The sequence below is a fragment of the Tiliqua scincoides genome, chromosome 1, assembly GCF_035046505.1.
Source record: "Tiliqua scincoides isolate rTilSci1 chromosome 1, rTilSci1.hap2, whole genome shotgun sequence".
NCBI lineage: Eukaryota > Metazoa > Chordata > Lepidosauria > Squamata > Scincidae > Tiliqua > Tiliqua scincoides.
In genome coordinates, this window is record NC_089821.1 from 130,672,852 (window position 1) to 130,700,727 (window position 27,876).

General features: G+C 43.0%; 1 protein-coding gene across 3 annotated transcripts in view; it reads left to right on the forward strand.

Annotated features, from left to right (window-relative positions):
* HDAC4 (histone deacetylase 4) overlaps positions 1 to 27,876 on the forward strand; it is a 183,269-nt gene that overhangs the window by 11,699 nt on the left and 143,694 nt on the right. For all 3 annotated transcript variants that reach the window (XM_066628010.1, XM_066628098.1, XM_066628183.1), the window contains exon 2: positions 8,681 to 8,911. In XM_066628010.1, coding sequence (XP_066484107.1) covers positions 8,890 to 8,911 — 22 coding nt within the window. In that variant the 5' untranslated portion in view covers positions 8,681 to 8,889. The remainder of the gene's footprint in view (positions 1 to 8,680; positions 8,912 to 27,876) is intronic.

The window sequence follows — 27,876 nt, forward strand, 5'->3', positions numbered from 1 at the left end:
AAGATGGCACCACTCACCTCATTTGCTGTCTTGCAAGATAGTGGCCACCTGCCTATTGCAACCCACCAAAGACCAGGTTGTGACCTACCGAATGGGTCGTGATCCACAGTTCGAGAAACAGTGCTCTAGAGCAGGGGTCTCTAAACTTTTTGGCTGAAGGGCTGCATCAGATATCTGGCATAATGTCGAGGGCCGGAAAAAGAAATTAAACAGAGATAGAACTTAGATGGGCTCAAATGTCCAGGATTTCTCCAAGCACCAACGCAGCCCAAGAAATAAAACACACACTTAAATGGACCCTCATTCCCCCGCCCCACAAGCACAACTCCGGTTGTATTTGGTCAACTGGGCCAGAGGCTCTTGGGATCAGAGGCTGGCTGTGGGCCGGATAGAGGCTTGCCGCAGGCCGCATTTGACCCCCAGGCTGGGGTTTGGAGATCCCTGCTCTAGAGCAGTGGTTCTCAAACTCTTGTGTAGAATTTGAGAAGTCTTTGCAGGGGCGTGGATTGCAGGGAGCCCCATGGAGCCCTCTGCAGGATTCCCTGCATCTTGGAAAGTTCAAAAAATTGTGATTGTAACCCACTTCAGCAAAACTGGAAGTGGGTTGCAATAGCATTTTTTTAACTTTTTAAGATATGGGGAATCCTGCAGAGGCTCCCTGGACCCCAGGAGATGGTGCAAGGGTGATTAGTTGTAAAAAAAAACAAACAGAAAAGGCCACTTAGTCCCTGGCAGCAGCGCAGTCCTGAGGATCATGACCCTGCCTTCCCCCTGCCCCTTAAGGGAAAAGGGGCAGTGGTTCTTGGGCTGGTGTGTCATGTCAGCCTGAGAACCATTGCTCTAGAGCAGGGGTTTCCAAAGTTTTTGGTAGGAGGGCCACATCATCTCTCTGACACTGTTTCGGGGCTGGGTAAAAAAGAATTAATTTACATTTAAAATTTGAATAAACTTACATAAGTTTATTATGAATAAACTTACATAAGTATAATATATAAATGAATATATTAAAGATGAACTTATTTGAATGCACAAATGAAGGTCTTGCAATAGCTCAAGGCCTATAAAAGGCCTTGCACAAAACAAGGCTGGCCTTTCCTTTACTGCTGCTACTCCTACATCAGAGATGTGAAACAGCAAGCAGTGGAGGAAGCCCTCATCCCTCAGCTCTCATGAGAGGTCAAACAGTTGCGTCGGGCCAGTACGGGCTCTAGCAAGTCTCCAGAGGGCCAGAGGCTCATTGGATACCGGGGGCTCCCTGAGGGTATCCAGGGCCGGGGTGGTGCCAGGGCCGGGGTTTGGGCTCCCCAGCTCTAGAGTTAGAAAATTCGAAGGGATGTTTGGAGTAAAGAGTATAATTGCCCACCATCTCTTTCACTGTGGAATGAATTACATTCGCTTATATAGTCCAAGGGAAATTTGCCCTACCAGGTATTATGGCATGCTCACTTTGGAAGGGAGCAGCAGCCTATAGGAGACATGTTTGACCCTTGTGTCAGAATGTCTATACTGTCCGACCCCGGCATCTGTGGTTTTGACTTACTGCAGATGCCTGAGTCCCAGTTTAACTGTCTTTAAATAGAAACAAAGTGTGTGAAGTTTGGGTTTTCAGCCTCTGTGCAGCAAAACCATGCAATTTCCAATCCTCCAGGGCTAAAAATAGCTCTGAAGATGTATGTCTGGGTCTCCCAGCATTGGTATATATAGGTGTGTGTCACTTAATGATGGGACTATATTCTCCGATCCCTGTCGTTATGTGATTAGGTCATTATGTGAATATTTAGCCCCATTTAGTGTGTTTGTGTAAACACATTCTCCATGCCAGACACTCACTGCACTGATTGCCTCATTAAGAACCTCTTAAGAGCTTCTTTTTTTGTTGTGTAAACAGACACTTTGCTGCAGGCTATGGGAGATCTGATTCCCTTGTTAAGAGTCCTTTCTTTGTTGTGTAAACAGACACTTGGTAGGCAGGCTACTGAAGACTTGATTATCTCATTAAGAGCCTCTTTGTTGATCTTGGGCTGATATGCAGTCCATCCTATGTCATTAAGTGATGTGTGTACTACATTCGGCCATTAGAAGTGTTGAATATAATGAAATGACTTTATTCCTTTCCATTGCATTAGCAATGCATCTTTAGTGGCTGAATGTGGTATATACTGATGCTGAGAGACCTGGAAGTGCATCTAATGAGCTATTTTTAGCCCTGAGAGGATTGGAAACCTCACAGTTTGACTGTGCAAAGGTAAGAAAAGCAATTTTGGCAGTTTTCCTTTTTAAAGGCATTTAAAAGACAATTCAGGTATCTGTGGATTTTTGTTTCTGCTGGGGATTCTGGAACAGAACCGCCGCAGATATTGAGGTTGAACTGTAGAACAATTCCAACTACAATATGAACTTTGATCACCACAGAATGGAATAATATTTGCAGGTTAGACAGAATAAATATAATGGCTTTTGCCTTAGGTGATTATACTTTAAAAATAGATGGGGCCACTGTAAATTGTCATTTTATTCATAGTCCCTGATAATGTCTATATTATATGCCTGGTTGGTTGAAACGTTTAGCTGGGATTAAGACCACTTCACACAGGCTGTACGAACAAGAGTAACTTTGTGGATCAAATAGAGTACTAAGTCTCAGGAGAAAGATATTAAAAGACCAGGAATTCAGAAATGTGACTGAATAGGCAGTGAGCTTGGAAACCTGAAACCACGGAAAGGATGGATTGAAGTGAGGGCAAAAGTGATGGGATGTTGAGGATGCTCTGAAGAAATCTTGCTTGTAAGGTCATGAGAAGCTGCATGCAGGGAGCAAAGGTTGTGTGAGATGATACTTTGAAGAACTGCAAAACATTTAATCTGGTAAAATAGGCAGGCTGAAAAACAGAACTGGAACTTGTGGGTATGTGATGAAAAGAGAAGCCAAAGACAATAAGACTAAGCCAAAATTTTATACTGGGTGTAGGGGCAAGAAGGGAGAAGATGGGGATTATGGGTCAGAGCATAGTGATTGCAGACTTACCTGATAGGGCTGTAATTCTTTCAGATGCCTGCTGTTTGTGGATTCTGCTTGCCCTGCAGCATTCTAACTGGCAACTCTTAAGGAAAAAACTGCAAAGAAAGGGAGTAGTGGCAGCAGCGGCAGCTGCATTTCATATATTGATTTGAACTACCTAGTCAATTCTCTGGTTACTGGCTTCTAGGAGGATTTGAGTGAGAGCAGTTAAACCTGAAGGGGTTCTTGGCTGCTTGTGAGATCTATGACTTGTTTCTGTTGAGGCTGAGAGACTCTGGATATGCTTGCAAAAGGAAAACAAGTAATCTTTTAAAATGAGGTAGTCCTAGTAGAGGTATAAAACAGAAGGGCATTTGGAAACAAATTCAATAACTAACTTTACTAGCTTTAGGTAAATCAAAGTATGGAATAGCACGGAAAAGAAAGTATTGAGATCACCCTCTCAAAACTTTATTGCATCGTTCTGTGAGGAACAGGTAGAATTGAAAGACTGAAGTATGTTGGGGGCAATGTTGGTTGAAACTGAAGTCAAGAACTTGGTTTTTTAAAAAATTCCATTCAACCAAGAAAACCGTGAGACAAAATGAGCAACAGTTGCTCATCTTTATTGTGAAAACAAGGACAGAAAATTACCTGTACAGACAACATCACACTGTTGAAAGTATGAAACGGCCGTATGCAAATAGTTCATTTGATCTCATACTGTATATATGCTATCTGGTGGTGATTCTTTGGGTATCAGACAAGAGTCCTTCCTAGCCCTACCTGTAAGTTAAACTTAGGATCTTGTGTGTGAAAAGAATATGCTCTTCACCTAGACCAGTGGTTCCCAAACATTTTTGACTGGCGGCTTCCTTGACCTACTGGGCCATTGGCCATGGCTCCCCATTAGGGCTGCAATCCTATGCATTGTGTAGGCTGCCAGGTTTTTCAGGACAATTTTGCGGCTCTCCTGGCTGGTTACTGTGGCTCCCCATTTGGGACCCACTACCCTAGTCTGTGGTTAAAAGTGATGGTGTTACAATTAAGTAGGTAACCTAGCATAATGTGGAAATACAGTTGGCTGCAGAATTGTTGCCCAAACAGGAAAAATGTGTAAGCACAGCATGCATGTAAGTGCTGGAATGAAGCAGTTATAATAAGTATAATTACAGCATTTGTATACCACCTTTATCTCTGACTCTCACAACACATTGTGAGAGTCTCACAGACTTGAGGCAGTTCACATAGGCAGGCTATAACTAAACTCATCTTTATTTCAAGTGAATTTTTACAATAATTGTTTTATGAACACTTGTAGAACTCTTCACTTCCAGATGGAATCCTTCATGATGTAGTCATATCTGGCATCTGGGTATGTCTTCTGAGCTTCCTGTAGGACCAACTTAGCATGCCGAGCAACGAATAACAAAAGTATTGTTCAAAAAGGAAAATACTGGGTAGGTAAGACTGAGTTGTTGCTAGATAAGCAAAACAGGAACAGTACACATAAAGCTTCTAGCATGAGTAGCATGCCATTTGGTGTGAATATTGGTCAGTGTAGCTGTTTTTAGTCCTCTATTGTTTGGTATCATAAGTAATAGAAGCAACAGCAAGGAGAAAGCAACAAAAGTATCTTGAAGCATCTGTGTGATGAATAGTGGCATAAAGTTTTTAGAAAGTGAGAGTTAAGAAATTGTTTTGGCTAGTAATAAAGTATGACTTTGGAGAAACATCATGAAAATCAAGTTATGGCAACTCTTATTGTAGCTGCATATCTTTAAACTTGCAGTTCCAAATACAAGCAAAACTTGAGGGCCCAATTTAAAACATGGATCAGGTCGGGCTGGATCAGGTCAGGGGCTTCCTATATCTCATACCAGCCTACCAGATGCTCAAGGAGCATGGAAGACTAGACACCTGTGTCCTGTTGTCACTCCCCTGCATCCTGGAAGATGCGTATAGTCATCTTGACTTGTAACCTTTGATGGACTTTTCCTCCATAAATTTGTCCAATCCACTTTTAAAGGCATCCAGGCCAGGTGCCATTGCAACATCCTGTGGCAAAGAATTCCATAGGTTAATTACCCATTAGCGACATTTCCTTTTGTTCTGTCTCGTGCCAGTCAATTTTAGTGGATGTTTCCTGGTTTTGATGTTGTGCAAGAGTGAAAAGACATTCCCTGTATCTACCCCATGCATAATTGTTTCAATTGTATCCCCCTCGGGCATCTTCTTTCTATACCAGGGATGCCCAAACCCTGGCCCACAGGCCACTTGCGGCCCGCTGTGGGTCCCCATCTGGCCCCCAGAGGGTCCCCCCACCTCCAATGGGCACTCGGCCCTCAACCCAGCCCGCACTGGCCTGCCGTGTGAGCTCCACGCCTTGCTTTCCCTTACTGCCGCTGAGCTCAGTGGCAGCGAAGGAAAGACGAGCCCAGCTGGCATGCAGGGCCTTTTATAGTGGGAAGGTAATGTGAGACTTGCAGGTCTCGTGTTACTTCCCACTATAAAAGACCCTGCACGCTTGCCTGCTAGTCTCTTCTTTCTTGCTCATGGTCTGGGCTGGGCTTCGCCTCGTTTGGCTCGGCTCCCCTCCCCTCGCCTCCTGCAACCTGAGCCAGGGGAGACAGAGAGAGAGATATCATGGGGAGGAGAGTCCAGCCCAGCTCGCAGCACGTCTCCCTCCCGAGGGAGGGAGGGCTGGTTGGCTGGCCAGCCAGGCAAGCAGGCAGCAACAGCAGCACATGGGCAGGCAGGTAGGCAGGCATGCAGCTGGGCAAGCAGGCAGGTAGCCCAAGAAAACGAAGGAGGGAGAGCGAGGGGGCAGGTGAGCAGGCGGGTGTATGTGTGTGAAAGTGTGAAAAATCCCCCCCTCCATTTGTGTGTGTATGAATGGAATCATAAACTGGCATGAAGATCCCCCCCTTATTAGGGTGAATGGGATCATAAACTGGATTGAATTCATTCATTCATTTTTTGTCTCTAATATATTCATTTATGTTAATTTATTCAAATTTGAAATGTAAATTAATTCTTTTTTTTCCGGACCCTGACACAGTGTCAGAGAGATGTTGTGGCCCTTCTGCCAAAAACTTTGAGCACCCCTGTTCTAGACCAGGGGTGCCCAGACCCCAGCCCTGGGGCCACTTGCGGCCCATGAGGACTCTCAATGCGGCCCTCAGGGAGCCCCCAGTCTCCAATGAGACTCTGGCCCACCGGAGATTTGTTGGAGCCCACACTGGCCTGACACAACCGCTCTCAGCGTGAGTGTGACTATTTGACCTCTCACGTGAGCTGTGGGATGAGGGCTCCCTCCACTGCTTGTTGTTTAACATCTGTGATGCAGTAGCAGCAGCAAAGGAAAGGCCAGCCTTGCTTTGTGCAAGGCCTTTTATAGGCCTTGAGCTATTGCAAGACCTTTGTTCATTCATATAAATTCATCTTTAATATATTCATTTATGTAAACTTATGTAAATTTATTCAAATTTTAAATGTAAATTAATTCTTTCCGCCCGGGAGAGATGATGTGGCCCTCCTGCCAAAAACTTTGAACACCCCTGTTCTAGACTGATGAGCCCCAAATGTTAGAGGCTTTCCTTGGAAGGGAACACTAAGGGAACACCCCAGAACACTAATCATTTTCCTTGCTCTTTTCTTCACTTTTTGCAGCTCCACTAGATCCTTTTTGGACATGAGGGCAGAATACTCCAGATGTAGCCTTACCATCAATTTGTACAATAGCATAATATTGACCATTTTATGCTCAGGATCATTTTAAAATGATCCTGAGCATAGAATTAGCTTCCTTCATAGCTGCTATGCATTGTATTTATGCTTTCATCAAGCTGTCTACAAGACCTTGATCCTGATCTAACTCATACAGCTCAGAACCAATCAGTGTATATGTGACATTATGGCTTCTTACCCAAATGTGTATCACTTTACGCTTATGTTGAAGTGTAACTGCCATTTTGCTGCCCATTTTAACAGTTTGTAGAGTCTTCTGGAGTTTATCACAATCTAGATTCATCACACAGGAAAGTTGAGTGTCCTCTACAAACTTGGCCACCTTGCTGCTTATTCCCAGCTCGAGGTTATTTATGAACATATTGAAAGCCCTTGGTCCCAAGGCTGATAGCAATAGATGAAATGGTTGGGTGGTAGAACAAAGACCTTGTTTCAATGCTTGGTTGGTTTCATCAAACCTTAAACAACAAACTTAACAAAAAATCTGCCTTGCAGTTGGGGCTAGAGTCCAGGTCTCTTGTGTAATGTCTTCTGATATTGAGCTTGAAAATTTTTTTGCCCCTTCATAACTCACCAGACCTGAGCAGGAACAATATGCAAGGTTAACGAACTGTTCCCCTTGCAACTTTGTTTTTGCAGTTAACCATTTTTACCTTGATAAACTTCAAATAGAAGTTCATTTCCCTAGACGGGTTCTTGTCAGAGAACCAGTACTGAATGTATTCAAGTCAGTAGGAATCTTGGACTGAGAAATGGTTTGACACTTCCGTGAATATGTTCTCTTGGTAAACATTTTTTCTTCTTCAAGGAGCTGCAGCAAATATTAATAGTGGATTGAAGAAGACTTGCATTAGCCACTGAGATGTGCTATTTCCTTTCTCCGAAACAAAGTTTGTGTAGTCTTGCAAACTTGCTTGCAAACTTCAGGAGCTCAGCTCCTTGCAGGTCAACTATCAGCTACTGATCTGATTTTTGAGTAGCCTCGGGGCTTGATACTATTATCTGATCTTCCCATCACCCTTTGGTGACCCACCTGTGTGACCCAACCCATTGTTTGGGAACCACTGCTCTAGAATTTACTCTTGCTTTCAAGATTCAAGGTAGCCATGTTTTTCATGCATGAAGCAAGTATGATCTGGGAAGCAGTCAAATGCTGCCTGCTGTACTTTTTAATATCCTTGTAACCCTCTCTAGAAGAGAGATGTATCTTGTTTCAGATATGGGAAACTTTGTTTTGCTGTTGTAATGTATTAGCATATTGCTTATAGTGTATTTTGGTACCTGTCTGTGTCCTGAATGTAGAAAAGGATGCCTTGTATGAGAAATCCCATGTAACCAGGAGATGAAATCCATCATTGGATTTTTATGTGTAAATGTGCTAAAGGATTTGTTGTTCATTTTGTTGGGCTATAGAAGGAAAGGAATTTTGCCTCATCACTCCGCCAGTTGTGACAAGTCTTCAGGATGGTACAGGTCTCTTAGAGTGACTGCCTTGGTTTTTGTAGCTTGGCTCCACCTTGTTGAAAATGGCACTACTCTAGAGAAACTAAAGTAGCTTCTCTTCTACATGCCACCCTCTTGAAGATTTTTGCTTCTCGGCGTCTGAATAAGAAGATGACTTCAAGGAGGGGTTTGAGCCTTCTGGGTGTTGTAAATCCTACTGCAACTTGGAAACTAAATCACTTCAAAAAACCACAGAATATGGTGTCCACCATCACAAGTGCACCTAGACTATCAGGTTTGAAGTGACTAGAGCTTGGCATGTTCAGAGTGAGAGGCCTACTAAGACATAAAAGAGGTTTGGGACGGCTCTGAGTAATGAGGTTCTGATGACCTGCTGTGTCATGGAATGTATGCAATTCAAACAAGAAGTGAGAGTGTGAATTTGTTCCTCTAAGAAACCATATTCATTGGAATCTTTTCAATTTACAGGCTTACATTTTGAAAACAACTGGAGGATAGTCTGCCATCCTTCTGGATTACTTACTTTACCAAATAGAATGTTTTTCTAGTGGCTATGAATCTGTATCTTGGATATACTTCCTATGCTTATCTGGAGCACTGAAGCACTTCAGGGCTGTTCTCTGTACAGAAAGCAGACTCTCTTATACTTGCTCAGACAAGTTTAGATTCTGCTAGCAATGAGTTCTCAAAGCCATCCAGGTAAGTCCAACATTCCTTTCTTTCTAAAAGCAAATGGTTGGGTTTCTGGCTTTTCACAATACATGATGTGAAGTTAGTGTGGTGTGTACAATTCAGAGCAAACTAGGTGACTTACATTCTTTCAATTATATTTGGTATCTGTTGCCTGATGGATGTAGACATGCAACAGCACCCAGGACATAATTCCCCCTAGAAATAAAATCGGAGTAAAGAATGTTTATGAGGTAGTGCTGTCGCTGAAATAACAAGTAGAAGTGTGGGCATTGTTAACTTGTTTTAAGATATGCCGTATTGGAAACCATACGGTGTGAAAATTCTGGAGAGTTTAAGTGGTAGAGGCAGAGGAACAGCTGGAGAAAGGTAAAAAGATGGGACAGGATATTATTACATTGCCAGATTTGCTCACAGATTCCTGATGTCATGGGTCAACTACCTTGCTCAGCAATTTATGTTCACCCAGGAAACAAATGCTTTTTGGAAACAGAAAGGAACCACTTCATTCTCAATTTTTTGCATTCTTTCATTTTAATTATGCTGTTAATTGCCTTCTTTTAAAAGATTGGCATCCTGCCACTTTCCCAATGCATACATGTTTTCAATAGGGGCTGGACAGATATGTAGCTTAGGGAAGTCATTGGCCCCTGATCAACTAACTTAGAAAATGTATGTCTCCTAAGGGATTGTGCTATCCAGTATGTATCTCTGTTTCAGATTTGTGTGATCTTAAGCTTTGGGAGATGTTGCCCTCATTTTGTTTAACATCCCCCTTCTATCCCTTCTAAATACCCTTCCACTCGTTCTCTGCTGTGGGGCTGGGTGCCTGGCGATTGGCCATAGAGAATGCTCTCCTAATTTTGAAGTGTTACTCTACTTATGTGTTTCTTTTCCTTTGATACTGTGTTAATTTTCTCTAGTGCTTCCAGGGTGTCTCACCTTTACTTGGGGGAAGCTACTCCTCTTGGCAGCAGGCAAGTTCTCATGATCCAAAAGGGATCTCCCTTTGTACCCCAGACTGACGATGTCTGGTTGCAGGTTAGGATACGCTTGGCTTGGCTCCTGCTTAGCATTGTTCATTCATAAAATATTTATTTTCCTTTGTGACTTAATCCTGTTCTGTTCCCAGTTCTAGTTACAGTGCTGGAAGCAGAAACCTTCATCTGCTTCAGAATCTCCCCAGGAAAGGCTTAAACACCTCAGGTCCTTTCTGGTCCTTACACTCAACCTAAGGGTCCCTTGATTTGGCCCTCCTCCTCCTCCTCAGTGGTGGGAGAGATTCTTATGCCACAATAAGAGGCTGAGGCTATAGGTAGGAAACACTTCATCACTTATGAGAGCAGTAGGTCCTGCAGCCATCTAGGCCTGATTTTTCCTGTGGCGTGGCTTTTCCTACTAAGGAAGGATCTATGTCCCTTCCATTGTCGGGCTGGGCAGAGACAGCCCAGGGTGCAACCTGTGGCTTGCGGTCCCTTAGACTGCAGGGTGCCTCACATCCTTGAAGTGGTGATCTTATCCTTGAGGGGCTGAATTATAGTGCTAGAGTGGTTAGAGTTCTGCCATTTTATTTTGGTGTGCACATAAAAAACAAACAAACTTCAAGGCATCATTGATACTGCCCCCTGAGTGTTTTCACTGTGCCTCTGCCTTCACCTCATGGACTGACTGAGCGTTAAAGGGATCTTGGTGGGGGCACCTGCTTCTGTACCCCTTTACCAAAGAGGGTGTGTGTTCCTTGTTTCCAGTGCCAAAGGATGGCCTCTCCCGTTTTATCATCTCCCTAAACTCTGTGATTAAGAGTCATAGTCTCAGGGTTCTATATGGGGCTGGACAGCCACCATATGAACCTCTAACTCCTCCTGGAGTGGTAGGACCTGATGCCCTGAACTTGGCCTCCCTGGTACAATGGTTCTAGAACTTAGTGGCCACTAAAGTAAAAAAACAAAACAAACCAAAAACATGTGGGCAGGCACCTGCCCATAAGTCGATCTCACAGATAAACCGAGGGCAGGTTCTGAGTAAAAAATCATGGAATTTTCTATGGCCCTTGGATAAGTCGGAGGTTAAACTTAGGGGGGTGTCTGGCTATAGTTTTGACTGATTTTACCTGAGGCCAGATCCTGAAAAATAACTTACCACTAATTGTTACCTAAGAACTGTACAGTCTCTAATTTATTAAAAACATAGTAAAAGATCATAAGATACTTTTTTATTCTTTTTTAATTCTGGTCTTCACCACCTTTTTGTAAACACTATCCGTGCACTGTAAACAACATATCAATAGAACAGTGGTTCCCAACCAGGGATTCATGTACTCCCAGAAGCACTCAACAGGACCTTAAGGGGTACATGAAAAAGAATGGCATGATGGCAGAAAAAGGCAGGTCGTGATCCAGAATGCTTTGCAGGGTATAGTCTATAGACTATAGTTTGCACAGCATAGTCTGGTGAATGGTTTAAGCAGCTTCCTTGTGAGGAAGCCACTGCATAGGCTTTCTCACAAAAAAGTTGCCTGAACCGTTCACTAACAACACTATGTCGTATCTCCGAAACTAGATGCAATAAGGCAAAACTGATGCCATCTTTGGAATCAACAATCCAAAAAAACCCAGAAATAAGTCTAATTTTTAAGGACAGCAAAATGTGTGTTGAGCTGTGTAATTCACAGTAATTTTCTTCAGATTCCTGGTATTCTAAGACTGTCAAGATATACAGAATTGGTGCTATTCCAAGGCAGGAATCAATTTTAACCAGAAAATAGCTTACACAAAACCTTGTGCAGGACATGCATGTCAAAGCCTGCACCTGGCAATGAAAACACATCTATCTTGTCATGTCAGAAAATAGTATGAACTGAAGTCCAGGTAGCTAGTCTACATAGTCAACCAGCAGGAAGTTTCCTTTGAATGCTGCCAAGGTCACCATTTCCCATGAAGAGTGACCTGTGATGCCTGCTGGTTATCCAGACTATCATAGCATTGCAAGTATATACACTCAGCCAAGGGTGTCAAACGTGTTTCATACAGCAGGTCTAATACCATTTATGACACCTGCTGAGGGTCAAAGTGATGTTTTAAGCAGGAATTGACATCATTACGCTGGTGATGACCAGAATAAGCACTTGTTTCTCATTTAGGAACACATTAGCTTCAAATGACAGAAAATATGCAAATCTTCCTCATATTTTCAAGGTATGGGACAGTCCAATTATTGCACCTTTCTGGCAAGGCATCACTTTGCAGCTCAGCAGCTGAAAGGTACTTTGCAAAGTGACACCTTGGCAGAAGCAGAACTGCTGAAAGGGTGGCCTTTGTAATAATTGGGTTCTCTCAGAGCTCTGACAGCTTCTCTCTTTGTCTCTCCTTTTGGCCTGCCTCTTCCCCCATATCGCTGCTTGCCTTCTGAGGCCTTTCTCTTCCAGCGCTTTTGGCAAAAGCAGTGCTGCTGAAAAGACCAGCTCTGGGAGTATATAATTATCATGTGAGCTGTCCTTACAGCAGTGACACCTCAGCAACGCAGAGCTCCCATTATCACTAATGAAATGGAGCGAAGCGTTCCATTCTCAGAAATCTACCTCACTCCACTGGAATGAGATACTTCTGTGGATTTCCACTAAATCCAAGGTATGCTCAGACTTCAAAATTTTGATCCTGTTCATGTGGCAAAGAGAATGCATCACACTGCATTCTGCAACTATATTGGAGGAAGAGAGCAGTCTCGGAGCAGCCAGGAAGAGGCAGCCGGCAGCTCAGAAGGCTACATGGAGCCTGGAAAATGCAGTGCTTTCCCTGTGCATCGGTTAAAAAAGCTATTTCTGCCTTCTCCTCTTCCTTTCACCTTAGATACTTGCCTATAAGTCGACCCCAACGATAACTCGAGGGCAGGTTTTGAGCCAACAATCATGGAATTTTCTGTGACCCTCGGATAAGTCGGGGGTTAAACAGCGAGTGTCTGACTATAGTTTTGTCTGATTTTACCCGAGGCCAGATCCTGAAAAATAACTTACCACTAATTGTTACCTAAGAACTGTAGTCTCTAATTTATTAAAAACATAGTAAAAGATCATAAGATACTTTTTTATTCTTTTTAAAATTCTGGTCTTCACCACCTTTTTTGTAAACACTATGTAAAACAGTGGTTCCTAACCTGGTATTCACGTACTCCAAGGGACACTCAACAGGACCTTTAGGGCTAATTGAAAATGAATGCAATAATGGCAGAAAATGGCAGGTCATGCTCTGGAATGCCTTGCAAGGACCAGCAAGGCAGGAAGGGAGGTAGCTAGTTGGCTGTGAAAGCCCCACCAATAGCTAGTTTTCGGTCAACAATTCATCTATGAACCAGTGATTGAAAACCACCACAGTAAAAAAGCTGAAACATAATATGGAAAACGATCAATCACCCAGAATTTCTCAGCACACTTCTGGTGCAAAACAGTGCAAAGGCAGAGTCTTCTGTTCTTCAAACAGATGAAAAGAGAAAATATGTGATGACTACATGAAGTCTGGGTTTTCATAGAGAGGGGATGAGGGCTTGTATTAATTACAAACATTTTGCTAATATGAAGGGTACAATTTATGGAAATGGGCTGCAAGGGATATGCAAGTGAAAAAGCTTGGGAACCACTGCAGGAGATCCATGAATCAAATCCACCTTTAAGGTGGACATGAGGAGAACCATGAATCAAAGACACCTTTAAGGTGTCTGGTGTGTTAAGCCAGAAGCTCTACATACAACATACAACCCATAACACATAACTGAGAGTGTGCAATTCAATTCACAGCAGAGAGATGAGATATTCGCAACCCTTTTTACTCAGAAGTAGACCCACTGCTTTCCATGGGTGTTATTCTTAAGTGATGGTGCATTGAATTATAGCCTGGGACTTTGCTTCAAATGGAAAGGAGGATCCCATCCTGGTGTTGAAAAAAACAGATGCAAAACAGAACCAGGCTGCAAAATGGAACAGAGGAGAATAAAATGTTAACTTTGGCTGGAATTTCCCTGCAAAGTTACTATAGAAACTAATCTCTGCATTGCTTCTAATGACCCCCTTGAAGTAAGAAACTTTTCAGAGTTGAAAGGCTCTGCCCTCTGATTGGCCAGGAGATAAGGTGAAGTGATAATTGGAGCTTTTTGGCAAAAATTTTACGTACTATAGGTATCTGTGGTACTTCATCTACTCCATAGAGGTGGAATGGAGGAGCATGTCTACTTAAGGCACATAAATACTCCACAAATAGGGTTTACACTACCACCCTGTCTTCATCAGGTAGTGCACCAGAAAGGGGAATGCTTTGAACCCCTATTCATCAAGATGCCATTGGACGTTCTCTAGCCTGGCCCTATATAAGGGTCTTGGCACCAAGTTTCGGCAATTGCTTCTACCCTGGGCCATCCTTTGGGGAGGAAGTTGTCATTCCACCCTCTCAAGTATAAATTCCTTAGGGGGAGAAGCTGAAAAGAGCCCTCTCCCAGTTCATTGGGTTCCTTCCTGGGACATCAATGTAGTGCTAAAAGCTCATGTGTTCCCCCTTTGAGCCCACTTGTCTTTGCCCCCTCAGAGAGTTGATCCTCAAAACTATACAGCTAATTGGTATCACGTTGGTGAAGAGTTTCAGAGCAGTGCATGCTCTCAGTAAATGAGGAGCTGTGTGTCTTCCGTGATGAGAGTGGTTTTACACACAGATCTTCCTTTCATTCTAAAGGTTAATTCTAGTTTTCATAGATTGGAAGAGATTGTCCTTCATTGTGTCCTGATGCATTGCATCCTAGTGAGCAGGATTGGCACATCCTAGATGTCTGCAGAACTCGGCTTCTGCCTGTCCAAGATTTGGACATTGAGATGAAAGTTTTGTTCGTTTCCTTTAGATCAGTGGTCTCCACACCATGAGACTGCTGCGTCTAGAAAATGCCTTCCCTGGGTGATGCAGTGCTTACTGCTCTGCACCACAGTTGCTTATCTTTCCAGCCAATCACCCCAGAAACTCATGCCAGGCAACCACTTCCACCCAGAAATCTGGGTACATAGCCTGCTAGGGCAGTGGAAGCAGCTGCCTGGTGTGAGTTTCTGGGATGATTGGCTGCAAAGATTAGCGACTGCAGCACACGGTGATAAGCACTGAGTGGAGAAGGCATTTTTTGGAAGCCAAATCTGGCCCACGGGCTGGAGTTTGGCACCTGCTGCTTTAGATAATCAAAATTGGGTTAAATAATTCTTTGACAGACTCAGGGAATATATTGTGTTGGGTTTTTTTTTTTGGCTCATTTTTCCCCCCATTAAATTTATTATTTTAAGCATCAAGTACAACATTTTGTAATTAGAACAAAAGGAATCTATTTAAGATGACCATATAAATAGGTTCTTCATTTTCCACATTACTCTTTTTTCCAAGTTCAAAAGACATTGGTGCTCCAGCAAAAAAACACTAATCACTGACTGAAGACCCATTTTTCCCATAAATGCACAAGACTTCCCAAAACATTCAGGAGGACATATTATCTAAGAACCCAAGTTCAAAGTGAAAGGAAATGCCTTGATCTCCGGAGGCAACAGTACAATATCATTACCTAAAAAATTAAAGACCACTTTCCACATCGTTCTTCCTATCCAACTCAGCACTGTATGTTAACAAGGACTGCCATATTTTCATAAATTGATCATTTATTTCTCTATATATTCTGGCCTTATTGGTCAATTTTTCCATAGTAACTATTTGCCAGTTCCTATTCAAAAATCTCTGTAATGTAATATCTTGGGTATTTTGCCAGTTTTTTGCCATCTCACACCTTGTTAGTCCAATAAGATTTGCAATTAATTCTTTATTAGTCAACTTCTCATTTTCCCCAGTGAATAATGAAAATAATAATAATGTTTCATTCCCAATTATTTTTTGATTAGTCAAAGCTTCTATCCATGTGATTATTTCCTGCCAATATTTTCCTATTTTTGGACAAAAAATCCACATATATTCCAATGTACCCTTTCGTCCGCAATTCCTCAACACATATCTGATATATCTCCACTAATTTTATGCAATTTTGTGGGGTACAAATGCCATCTATGAACTACCTTTAATACCATTTCTTTCATTCTAGCTGATATTGATTTTTAGGGGTATTTGGTCCATATTCCCATCCATACTTCCGATAATATATCAATATTCAATTTTTTCCCCAAGCTACTTTAACTCCCATACCCTTTCCATACTCTCTCTCAATAATATTTCTATATACGAATGAAGTCAATCCTTTTCTATTATGTTTATTTTCTTCTATACAATACTGTTCAAATTCCATTAATGGTCTCATAGGGCCAAATTCTTTATACAGTTGCATCAAGGCAACAATCTGGAGGTCTTTAACCATTACAGAGTTGAGACCTATGCCTTTGCCAATGCTGCCTTTGCGAAATGGGTACTACAGTGAGTGTTTCAGAGGGCTACAGACTAGTTCTTGCCCTTTGGGAATGCACTGCTATGTCTTATCCTGCAAGCAAAGATTGAGCTGCCCTGGAACCACTGGAGAATTGAGAAATTTGGTTTTACCTTTGAATTTCCCTTCTCAGTAGTTCCAGGGTGGATCAGTCGTCCCACCCATATCAAGTGTGTCACACTGGGATAGATAATGGGAGAGCCCACTGCCATGGGTATAGGCAGTAAGAGTCCTGTGAGTATCGCTAGATTGTATCCTATCCAATGGGCAACACAGTCTTAACCTGCACTGGAACAGGCAGGCTGACTGGCCTGTGCTATATCCAGCACAGGTTAGGTGTGGGCTGAGGTGCAACTTGGAGTAAGGGGATATTTATCTCCTTATCCCGAGTAATTCTCCAACCAGCTCTATGGGACTACTTGGATTTGTGCCAGTGAAATCGCTGACACAAATCTGAACAGCCCATGTAAGTCTGCCCGGGCCGAGGATGGGTGTTAGGACCTGGCCTAAGTTCTGGATCCTTATCCCACCCCTCTCCCCGGCCTATCCTGCCTGTTGCCTGCCCTTTCCTCTGCCCTGGAATACCCCTGTTTTGCCTTCCCCAAGCCCCTGTGTCGGTCTAGGGAGGCCAGCATGAACTCTGAGGATCAGTGCACATCCTTACATTGGCCCAGCTGACTCACAAGGAGGTGAGTCACTCACTCACTCCTGGGCTAGTGTAAGGGACTTGCCTTGGCCCAAGGGTGAGTTAGGATTGCACTTTCAGTGTTCTCTCCAAGCTCCTTGCTGGAATTAATGTGCTAGGCAGAGGGGTTCCAGTTGCTTGGTCCTGTTTGGGGTGCAAAGAGAGCCCTTCCCTTTGGAGACTTTGGAATCATGTGCCCTGCCTACTGCCAAGAGGAGGAGCTTCCCACAAGCAATGACTGAGCCACTCTGGATCCACTGAGAAGGAGAATTTGCAGGTAAGACCAAATTTCCCTGTTTTCCTAGACTTTGATATGGTGAAGGAGTTAATTCTGTTCCTGATCTTGATGGCTTTGTTACTGTCAACTCTTGATAGATAGCCTATAAGGCTAATTATGTTGATGTGCAGTTGTAAAAGTGTAACTTAGAAATGTTTATGATAATTGGTATTATCTTCTAACTTTAAATTCACAGCAATGTTTAGAACAGAGACAGACCATATTTAAATCTACAAGGAGAGTGTGTGTTTCTGAGAGTGCTTAATTTCTAGAAAATATTCTGTCCCAGAGAAGTGTTTTTTGTAAAGTGTTATAAATAATTTAGGATTTCCCTTCTTAATTAGGAAACATGGTGAAGTGGATGCCTACTTCTGTATTTTTGAGATGATTTTATAATTAAGAATTTATGTCTGCACTGACATCTACATCTGCAGATGCTTTCCAGTTTGGACTCAGGAGCATGTATAGTCCATGCTGTCATGTTCGGCATGTGAGTAGCCAATGCTGTCAGCACCATAGTGATGTAGCTGGGGCAGCTCTGCCTGGGGCGGTGATGTCATGCTGTCACACAATGCCACTTCCAGGTTTGGAGAAGGGCAGCAGCTTCATGATGTACTGCTCCCGGTTCCAGCTCCAGCAGCTTCCTGGCCAACTTTTGGGTCCCATCGAGCCACTGCAAACCTCTGAGCACAGCACTATGCTTGAAGGTTTGCAATGGCTCTGCAGAAGCAGAGTGTTGGCTAGGAAGCTGCTGCCAGCTCTAGCCTCCAAAGGAGGAGGAAAGGGTCTTTGGCTGCTTCTTTGTGCTCTTCTACTGACTGAACCAGAAGAAGACTGTGGCCTGTGAACATGAAGAAGCCACTCGGCTGAGCTCAGTATGGCTCAGCCAGAAGAGGGCCCAGAAGGGGGTGCACAAAGAGGTGTCACTGCAGCAAAATAAGCGTGGCTCTGCATTGTAGGTCTTGTTGTGCAATGGTTTAGGGCCTGAAAATATATTTACTCACCAGGTGCATCTGTGTTTTAGTCCTTCGGAAATTCAAGTCTGTCTTCTGTGGGGTTTCTCTTTTTTGCCATGGAATAGCCAAAGTGCCTACACAGTATTTTAATTCTGTGAGTTCTAGTCTTCTGCATGGGTTTCAATATCCATGTGTTTTGAGTCCTTGGAGGAGGTGAGATGGTGTCCTACACTGCCTCCTGGTAAAATCCTCTTTTGCCACAGCTCATCATCTCCTTGTCTGTTTCTTTAGGGAAGCTGCCTTTGCCGTGTTGCTTGTGGTGAGTAGGAGAGACAGCAGTGAAAGCAGATTTTGCTTGATCTTTCACTCTTTGGATCTGGTTGGGCTTTGGGAGAGGGAGAAAAAACTCCCCTTCAATATAGCTAATTAAGCCCCTTCATCAGCTCTTTGATCCTCTTCCTGCTGGAAGGAGAAGGGGGGAGGGTGCCATGAGTGCTGCTGTTTTTATTACCCCTATTCATGCCTACTCAAAGTTTCATTGTGTTCAGTGGGGTTTACACCTAGGAAAGTGTGTATAGTATAGACATAATAGTTTGGAATTGAGATAGTTCTGGTCCAAGTGTGGGTATGTAGGACAGCTGCTTGGGTGACTGTCCCCACATGCAAATGGACAACCTTCATGCAAGCTGTCACAGCAAACAGCATGTGAATGCTGCTGTTGCTTACAGGAGCAGGATATTTACTGTCGTTGGGGGAAGTGCGCACCTGTTTTGGCAAGCAGATGCTGCTGGGATACATGTAGGCAGAGGAGACTCGTGGAAAAATTGGCAGTGTGGAGGAGGGACTAGTGTGGCTTTTACCACAAAGCAAGTCCTGGATTGCGCTAAACACATACTGTAGTCACAAATCGTGGAAACTCATTGATGTGTGTTTCTTCTGGAATAACACCCTGTCTGGAGTAGGTCTTGGATGTAGGAAGGCTTGACCTTTGTCAAAGAAGCTAATAAACAGGGCAAGATAAAAGGCAAAAATTGTAAAGACAGTCACTTGAGACACCAAGCAATTTTTAGGAGGCATTTTTTCCTTGTTGTTCAGTCACAAACTGGGTGCAGTAACTTTCTGCCCAGTGACAGATTTCCATAGGTGTCTGTGCAGCTTTTTACAGTAGTGCATTCTACTGAAGCTTTACTGTGTGCATGTCTGTCTTTGCCTTGTCCCCCCCCACAACAACAGTATTTATATACCGCTTTTCAACAAAAAGTTCACAAAGCGGTTTACAGAGAAAATCAAATATCTAATGGCTCACCAAACCAGCTGCAGTAATGGCAGCGCATCAGGATTTTGCATAATTATGGCTTCTGTTGGACAAATCTGCTGTAAACCTGTTGTAGTGTTTGGGCATTTTCTGTCAATATTGGCTGCATTCAGGTGTCAAATTTCTGAACCTCCGTCTAAATAACCTTTTCAAGTATCATAGTATCAAAAGGAATCCTGTGCTTATATGCTCCCTCTTTTGCTTTCCTTTTTTCATTGCTTATTTGACCTACAGTTTGTTATAGCTGAACTGTCAAACTTGGTTTTAACCTGTCTGGGGCCAAAATTATCAGCCTTGGGTAGTGGCCTATCCAGCAAGCTCAGAGCCAGGTACATGCTGGGATGGATTGAGAGGCCTAAACTGGGCAGGGTGTGGTCTATTAACCTGTTGAGAAGAGTGTACCTGCCTGCGCTGCAGGTATCTGCAGGAGCCTACCTGTCCCATGTCAAATACCTATGGGAGCCTTCCTTTCCCCTGGAAGAAGAGACATCAGATTCAGAGGGTGACCAGGGAGTGTGGGACCAGGAAGGGGAGGAAGGACCAGCCAAGCCCAGGAGAATAAAAGGAGTGGGCCAGGGATGAGAAGGGGTTGGCTGAGGGCTGAAGGCTCAGGAGGACGAAGGCTGGGGCTGAATCCCCTCAAATTGGGATCAATTCCTGGTCAGGCACACAAGGAAATGGGGGGGGGAGGAGGAAGCTTATGAATACAGGGCTTACTCTGATACTACAAGTAATGGAAATGTTGCATCAATGCTGTCATGTTGAAACACTTAAAACATTAGTTTATTACTACTGCAAAAGAGGCTTCTGGTAGTTATGCAGTCAGATTGGTAAATGGTTATGAAACAGTGAAATAATAAACATTTACAGTGAATTATGATTTATAACAATGTTATGCAAATCTCTGCATGACAATGTACTGTAGTTGCTTTTCACTTGTCTTGGAAGTTAATCAGAACTGGTAAGGGGGAAACAAAAGCATACCAGAAAAGAAGGTCCTTTAGACTAGGGACAGCAGAAACCCATGGTCCAGTTACACTAATGCCAGTTCACTTTTGCCAGAAAATACCTGTAGTAGTAACACATGCAATGTGGGTGCACAGGATTTCCTCTATATCTTTCAAATTCCCTTTTAAAAACCCACCTTTTTGTGAATCCCATGGCCTTTTTTCTATTGTAATTAAGCTTCAGTACATAATAATAATAATAATAATAATCAACAACAACAACAGGTATTTATATACCGCCTTTCTTGGTCTTTATTCAAGACTTTATTCAAGGCGGTTTACATAGGCAGGCTTTTATTTAAATCCCTTATTAAATAGGGATTTTTACAATTTGAAAGAAGGTTCTTTCTTTCAAGAACCACTACATTCAAGGTGTTTTGTTCCGATCTGGCTTCACATTCTGGCCTCCATCCTCCCACGCTCAGAGCAGATGGAATGGCTCGGCTTCAGCTTGTCAGCTGCTTCAAGGTCGCACAGTGCCGGTGGCCTCGAACTGGCGACTTTGTGGATGTTATCTTCAGGCAGACGGAGGCTCTACCCTCTAGACCAGACCTCCTACATGTGGCTAACACAACTGCATATTCATCCCATTTATCTCATCTCCACTTTTCTACCTTTCCTCTGTTTCCCTTGTGTCTAGATTGCAAGCCCCTTTGTGCAGGCACCTGTCCCCTCATTCTTTGTAGAGCAATGTGTATATCTAATGTACTATAGTAATTGCTGTCAGAGATGTGATCCAAATTAAATTTCTGTTAATTTTCCAATCCTAAAACTCTATAGTTTCATAATGAGGAACATAATGAATGGGTTGGATTGGGTTTTCAAAGTTGTAATTGACTCTTTTGAGATTACTAGTTACTTTCTTGCATCTTGTCCATGTCTTCAGTTAGACAAAAATTGGGATTGCAGTTGCTAGCTCTGTCCGTCATCTCGGTGCATTCAGCGGAAGGTGAGAATAGGCGGAGGGGACCCTATTATCTTCTGCAGAATGTCTGAAAGTGTGATAATCAGTTGGTATAAATAACTTCCCTCCGTTAATGGGATGCATGGATGGAATGTGAGGATTTATGCTTGGAGGGGGGAAAATTAGATCTAATATGCAACTCTTTTGAGTATGCTAAAATGTTATCAGTGCCTTCATCTTCTTGTTAAAATTGTAAACAATATTAGTGAAATGCAAGTCTTAGAAATTATTTTGTTTGAAATACTTTAAGACTTTGAGTTCATTTTGATTAAAAAATATTTATTTGCTTTTCAAATCCCAGGTTCAAATTGGCCATGAAGCTGCCTCGGTGACCTTGGGCCAGTCACTATATCTCATCCTCGCCTACCTCACAAGGTTGTTGTGTGAATAAAAGGAGGGGAGGAACTATGTACACCACCCTGAAATCCTTGGAGGAAGGGTGGTAAAAAATGTGAAAAATACTTTTTTGTCCTGTTATGGACCACCAAGGTGATTTACATCAAAATTGCATAAAGACTACTGAAACACTAAAAACCAACAGAAAAGCAAAATCTGAAGTGGAGTAGGAGCACAAAAATAAGCACCAACATGAAATGCAGACAACATAACTCAACTTATCCAAGCCAAGTGAAGTAGGAATGTCTTCACAAGCTTTTAAAACACACTACAAGGTCCATTCCAATTGTACTGGGGAGGGACACACACACACACACACACACACACACACACACACACACACACACACACACACACACACACACACACACACACACACACACACACACACACAGAGCAGGCCCCTGAGTACAACATTCAGTTAGGTTGATGCCTCACTGGGCGATTGTATCCAGGCTTTGCAAAAGTGGAAGGAAGGTCATAGAAGGGAACACTCCTGCCCATCCCTCCTCCCACCAGCCTCTGTGCCCCCACAGTTGTCCTGAGGGTCAGGGAACCTTTGGAAATGGTTTGGCACATAATGCCGAAAGCAGTGGTAGGGAGGGGATGATTGCCAGAAGTCAGGTGACAGTTGCTCGTGGGAACTTGTTTCAGTTTTTGTCAGTTCTCCAAAAAACTAGTTTTTAAACTTCTGTTCTGTAAAATATGATTGGTGGGGGCTACATGTTTAAGGCTGTGTTCCTACACATACTTTCCTGGGGTTGAGTCCCCTTGAAATCGGTGGGATTTGCATTTAAGTAGACATGCCGAGGATTGCTCTGTAAAATACAGAAGTTAGTGGCATTCAGATTGCTTCATACTAATGATGTTTACATGCACTATAAATAAATGATACCATAAGTTAGTGTTTCCCAAATGTTTTTGTGTGGTGGCTCCCTTGACCTGGATCATTGGCTGCGGCTTCCCATTAGGGCTACTATCCTATGCATTGTATAGCACAGTGGGGTTTTTCCATGTGGATTCCATAGCTGCCCTGGCTGGTTTCCATGGCTCCCTGGGGAGCTGGTCACAGTTTGGCAACCACTAACACAAGTGCTGTACCTTGAAAAATGCAAGTGAATGAGACGCACATCTCTAAGACTTGAAATGTCCTGTTGGTCTTCTAGGTGATTAGACTAAATGTGAGTCATAATGCAAAAATTTCATTTGTACAGTCTTTATAAAGATACTTTCATCTTATGGTTTCTTATGCAGTTGATGAAACAAGCTACTTATCTGCATGTTACCCAATTAATAGAAATGCACAAATGTTAAGTGTTCATCCTCTTTGGTTCAGGAGCTACTCTGATGTTTCACATAATTTATTTAACTGAAAAAAGGAATTATACAGTAAAAATGGAGACAAAAATTATAATACAATAATAAAAGATTTTGTAGTATATAACATAAAAACGTTTGCATATTGAACAGTGAAAGTATGCATATTCTGCCTTGAATTGTCTTTGTTGCAAAAAACTGAGCACTTTTGCTAATCCTTAAAATGGCATAGAAGACTAGCTGTGGCTGTAAATTTTTTTACCCACACCTTTATGTAGTTGGTTAATTTGCACATAACTTCCAAACTTTCCTGTGTTATTCTTCTACCAAGTATATTCATAGGTTCCAAAACACAAGGGGTCCAGTATGATCTGTCAGTGTCTGAGAAACAAGCTGAGATTTTCATTCTGGATATTTTCAGAAACCTTCTAGAGAGAGGATGACCTTGGCCAGTCTGGGGGCAAATCATTCCAAAACTGGTCTCAAGTTCTATGCATTTCTTCTGATGCAAATGGGAAAATAAAAAACTCCATTGGTGGTTGCTTTGCTGGCAGTCTCTAACTTGTCTTCCATTATCCCAGTGGATTCTGGTTCACTCAGGGACCAGTGTGATAAATGCATTGAGCTGGCTCTAAAGAATAGATTAGATGCTTCTTCCTTGAAAAAATTGATCTCTAATTTCATCCTTACAGGGCTGTCTGTGATCTCAGGGCCTCCCTGTAGCAGAATCCAATCTGCCAACAAAGCTCAAGGATGAAGTATGCAAAATCTCCATCTCTGCTGCCTTCCTAGTAGGCTGCTCCATGGACATGATGCAACTAGCTGTCTGAGCTATGGCATATAACATAGTAGTGCACTGGAATGCCTGGTGGCCTGATCGGTGTCCCATCTGAAGGCATCAGACTTTTTGAATCTTTAGAACCAAGTCTTGTAGAGATCAAGGATCTGTGCCCACAAGATAGGAGGAATTCAGTCCTTTTGAACCTTTTAGACTCTAATACGAGTCTCGTAAATGACTTGTAAATGTTTAGACTCGTAAATGTTGGAGGTATTGGGAGCTTAAAAACTCAGCTGACTGTAACCCAAGTAAGGGCAACAGTGTACCACTTCCTGGGTTCATGGGGAGGCTGGAAACAGCATTCCTCATGGTGCTGGAAGGTCCCTGCCTGTGCACATGGGAGAAGCCTGCAGCAGTTGTCTTAACCTGGAAGTGCATGAACTTGGACCATTGGATTCTGGAATCAGCAGAGGAAGGTACACACTAGATCTGCTATGGATCCTGAGGAACAGATTCAGAGATTCTCTGAGGGCCAGGCGCAATGTCAAAACATTGTCTGAATCAATCTAAAATAGAACACCTGTGGTGTCAGGCTGGCTTCAAAGTCCACTTTATAGTTCCCAAGAAAAATGGAGATACAAAATAATCCTGAACTTCAAGTGACTGAAGAATGGATACAGAAGGTACACTTCCAGCCCATTCTGATGTCTCTAAACATGGAGACTTTTTAGACTTATTGGAGGCGTATCTCTGTGTTTCGGTAAGACCACCCCATAGAAAATTCATTTGGTTTACCCACACTGGACAGCGCTTTCAGTATTGGATTTTCCCATTCAGCCTGTCTTCCATACCCCGAGTATTCTCTAAGTTTTCATCACCCTGGTGGCCTGGCTTTGTAATGTTGCCATCTGTTCTTACTTGAGCAACATCCTAATGTTGTTGAGTCACCTGAGCCAGGCCACATGGAATGCACAATGCACCGTAGAATGTCTTCAACCACATTACTTGGCATGGTTGACAACTAAGAGAACCCTTGTTGTTTCTCAGTGACTACTACACCTGGCCATGGATCTTCTGAAAGCAACCAAGGTCACCACACCCCCTGAAGAGTGATCTGTGATGCCTGCTGGTTATCAGACTATCATAGCATTTGATGATACATACACTAAGCCAGGGGTGTCAAATTTGTTTCATACAGTGGGCCTAATAGCATTTATGACACCTGTGGAGGGCCAAAGGTGATGCCATTAAGCAGGATAATGTGGCAGAGTGGTTTATGGCAAATGACTCTCAGGGATCATGGTTGTATATCAAGTTTTTAGAATTGAGAACAGTGAAGTTTGAAATGCAAGTGCAATTAAAGCTATCAGCTTTAATTCTTTTGTCTAAACTCCCATTTTTCATCCACATTATAGGTATATGTTTTTATTTATGGTACCTGGAAGACTTCAATCCATGAGGGTCTAAGACAGGACATGAATGTTTTTTAAAAACAATTTTTCAGTGGTGGTACACATGACTGGTGAATACTATGATTGGAGAGAGGTGCTCTTGTTCATAGGTGTGTCTGAAGGATTGGGTGGCATAGTTGCACTTTGGCCAGTAGGACATCTAAGCAGAGGTCACTGACAGAGAAAACATATAGTCTGTCACATTCCACTATTGGGCACAAGCTGATGGATTATTTCTGGGGTTTCATTTCAGATTTTGTCATCTGGAAGCATATGTTGTTCCATCACCAGTTTGTAATCATTCTAATAAAAGTGAACCTTGTCTAACTGCACTGCAGATGTGTAGACACAATGTCATGAAACTAATATCATACCTCCATTTGGAATTTCCTATGTTTCCCACTAATCAGCCCCACAGAATCCCAGCAAGTCACTCTTTCAGGACCTTGCACAGTTGATCTCCCAGCCTGACTGATAAGGCACTTTTTTCAGATGTACTCTCATGTCTAGAAAATTGTCCTCGTACATGAATAATATTTTCTGTGCATGTGACACAAAAACTTGAATTTTTCCTGTTGCAGCCTCCAGCTAGTGTCTGGATACCCTCTTGGGTTTGTGTAGAACAGTACTGGGACATCCATCACAGGAAAGGACTGCCACTGTGTCCCGGGTGAAGAGAAAGAAGTGTGGTGTGATCAGAGATTCACTGCTGAATCTCTGCTGTGTGCTGCCCCTGAAAAGTTAGCTTGAAAGGTGTGCTGTCCCCCTGGCGTGAAAATCGGGAACCTGTCAGACCCTGCCCAGGCTTATTGAGCCCAATGACTATTGCCCATTCTGCCTATTCATGTTGGAAAAAACACTGTCAGACATGGCCTTGAGCAAATCATAAAGGACTATGAGGATCTTGGCTGGAAGGTGAGAGTTTCTGGTATGTAGGTGATGTTTCGTCAGTATTTCTGGTGGAGGGCTGTGGCGTTCGAAGGAGATGCTGAATACTGGAAGTGAATGAATGGTTGTCTGGATAGTATTGACAAGAAGCATTGACCATGGTGAATGCTTTTGGGCTCTTGACTAGAGATGGACTGCACTTCAAGGTGACTGGGAAAAACATATACAAGAAGAAACTTGCAAGCCTGACCAGGAAGGCTTTAAGCCTCAGGGGAAGGGAGATGACTCCATTGTTGACTTGATTCTGAAGGCTGAAAAGGGAACAAGGGTAACATAGAGGCCTCTGAAACTGCAGAGACAGGAAACTTCAGTGCAAGGGACAAAATGGAGAATTGAAATGGAGCTTCTAAATGTTGCTTTAGATTGTCTCTACACCAGGGCTTCTTAAACAGGGATGTTGCAAAGCCCCAGCCAGGGAAGTTCTAACCCTGTCCCTTTAAGGGACAGAGGAAAGGGGAAGGCAGCAAAGTGATCTCCAGGATTGCACTGCTGCCAGTGGTGGGAAGGGAGGATTTTTACTTAACAAGAGCCAGTGCAGAAGTCCTGCAGGATCCAGGGTGCCCTCCTCAAGAAGTGCCTGTTCTTTTGTTAAGGAAATTGACATCTGCAAAGAAATCAATGAAGAAGGTGAGATGGAAAGGCCAGATGAGTGTGTTTGGGTAATAATAAAAGGGGAAAGAAGTGAAATAATTGTGATAGTCTTATAAAGGGAAGACCTGGACTTTCCAAAGCAAATGGCCAAACTTCCAAAGAGAGAGGGAACCAACTACCTGGATATCTGTTGGCAAACATATTCCTCCAAGAGTAGTTTCTTGAATTATTGATGTGAAACCCTGGCCTCTGAGCGGCCCGCTTGGAGGCAGGCTGTGCAGCATGGCCTTTCCCAGTTTGAAGAGACACTTGGCCAACAGTCTGAGGCTAAGAGGCAAAGAAGGAAGGCCCATAGCCAGGGAGACAGACCAGGGTCAGACTGCACTTGCTCCCGTTGTGGAAGGGATTGTCACTCCCGAATTGGCCTTTTCAGCCACACTAGATGATGTTCCAAAACCACCTTTCAGAGCGCGATACCATGGTCTCTCGAGACTGAAGGTTGCCAACAACTTGCTGCCAGTTTAATGTTCCAAAAAGTAGGAGGAGGAACCCAGGGACTTGCTATCTTAGACCTAATCTACACTAGTGGTTGAACTGGTTTTGGTGAAGGGGAGACATAACCTAAAGTTACATAAAGTGAGTGATCATAACCTCCTGGGATTTATGATACAGAGACGGGAAAGTCGAGTCAAGTTGGATGTGGACCATTGACTTTAGAAAGCTGACTTAAGAAAGATGAGAGAAATATTGGGTAAAATTCTGTGGTCAGGAAACCTTCCAGGAGACAATGGTTCTGGATGGTTGGGAGTTTCTTACAAGGGTAATCTTGAAGGCACAATCTAAACTAATCCT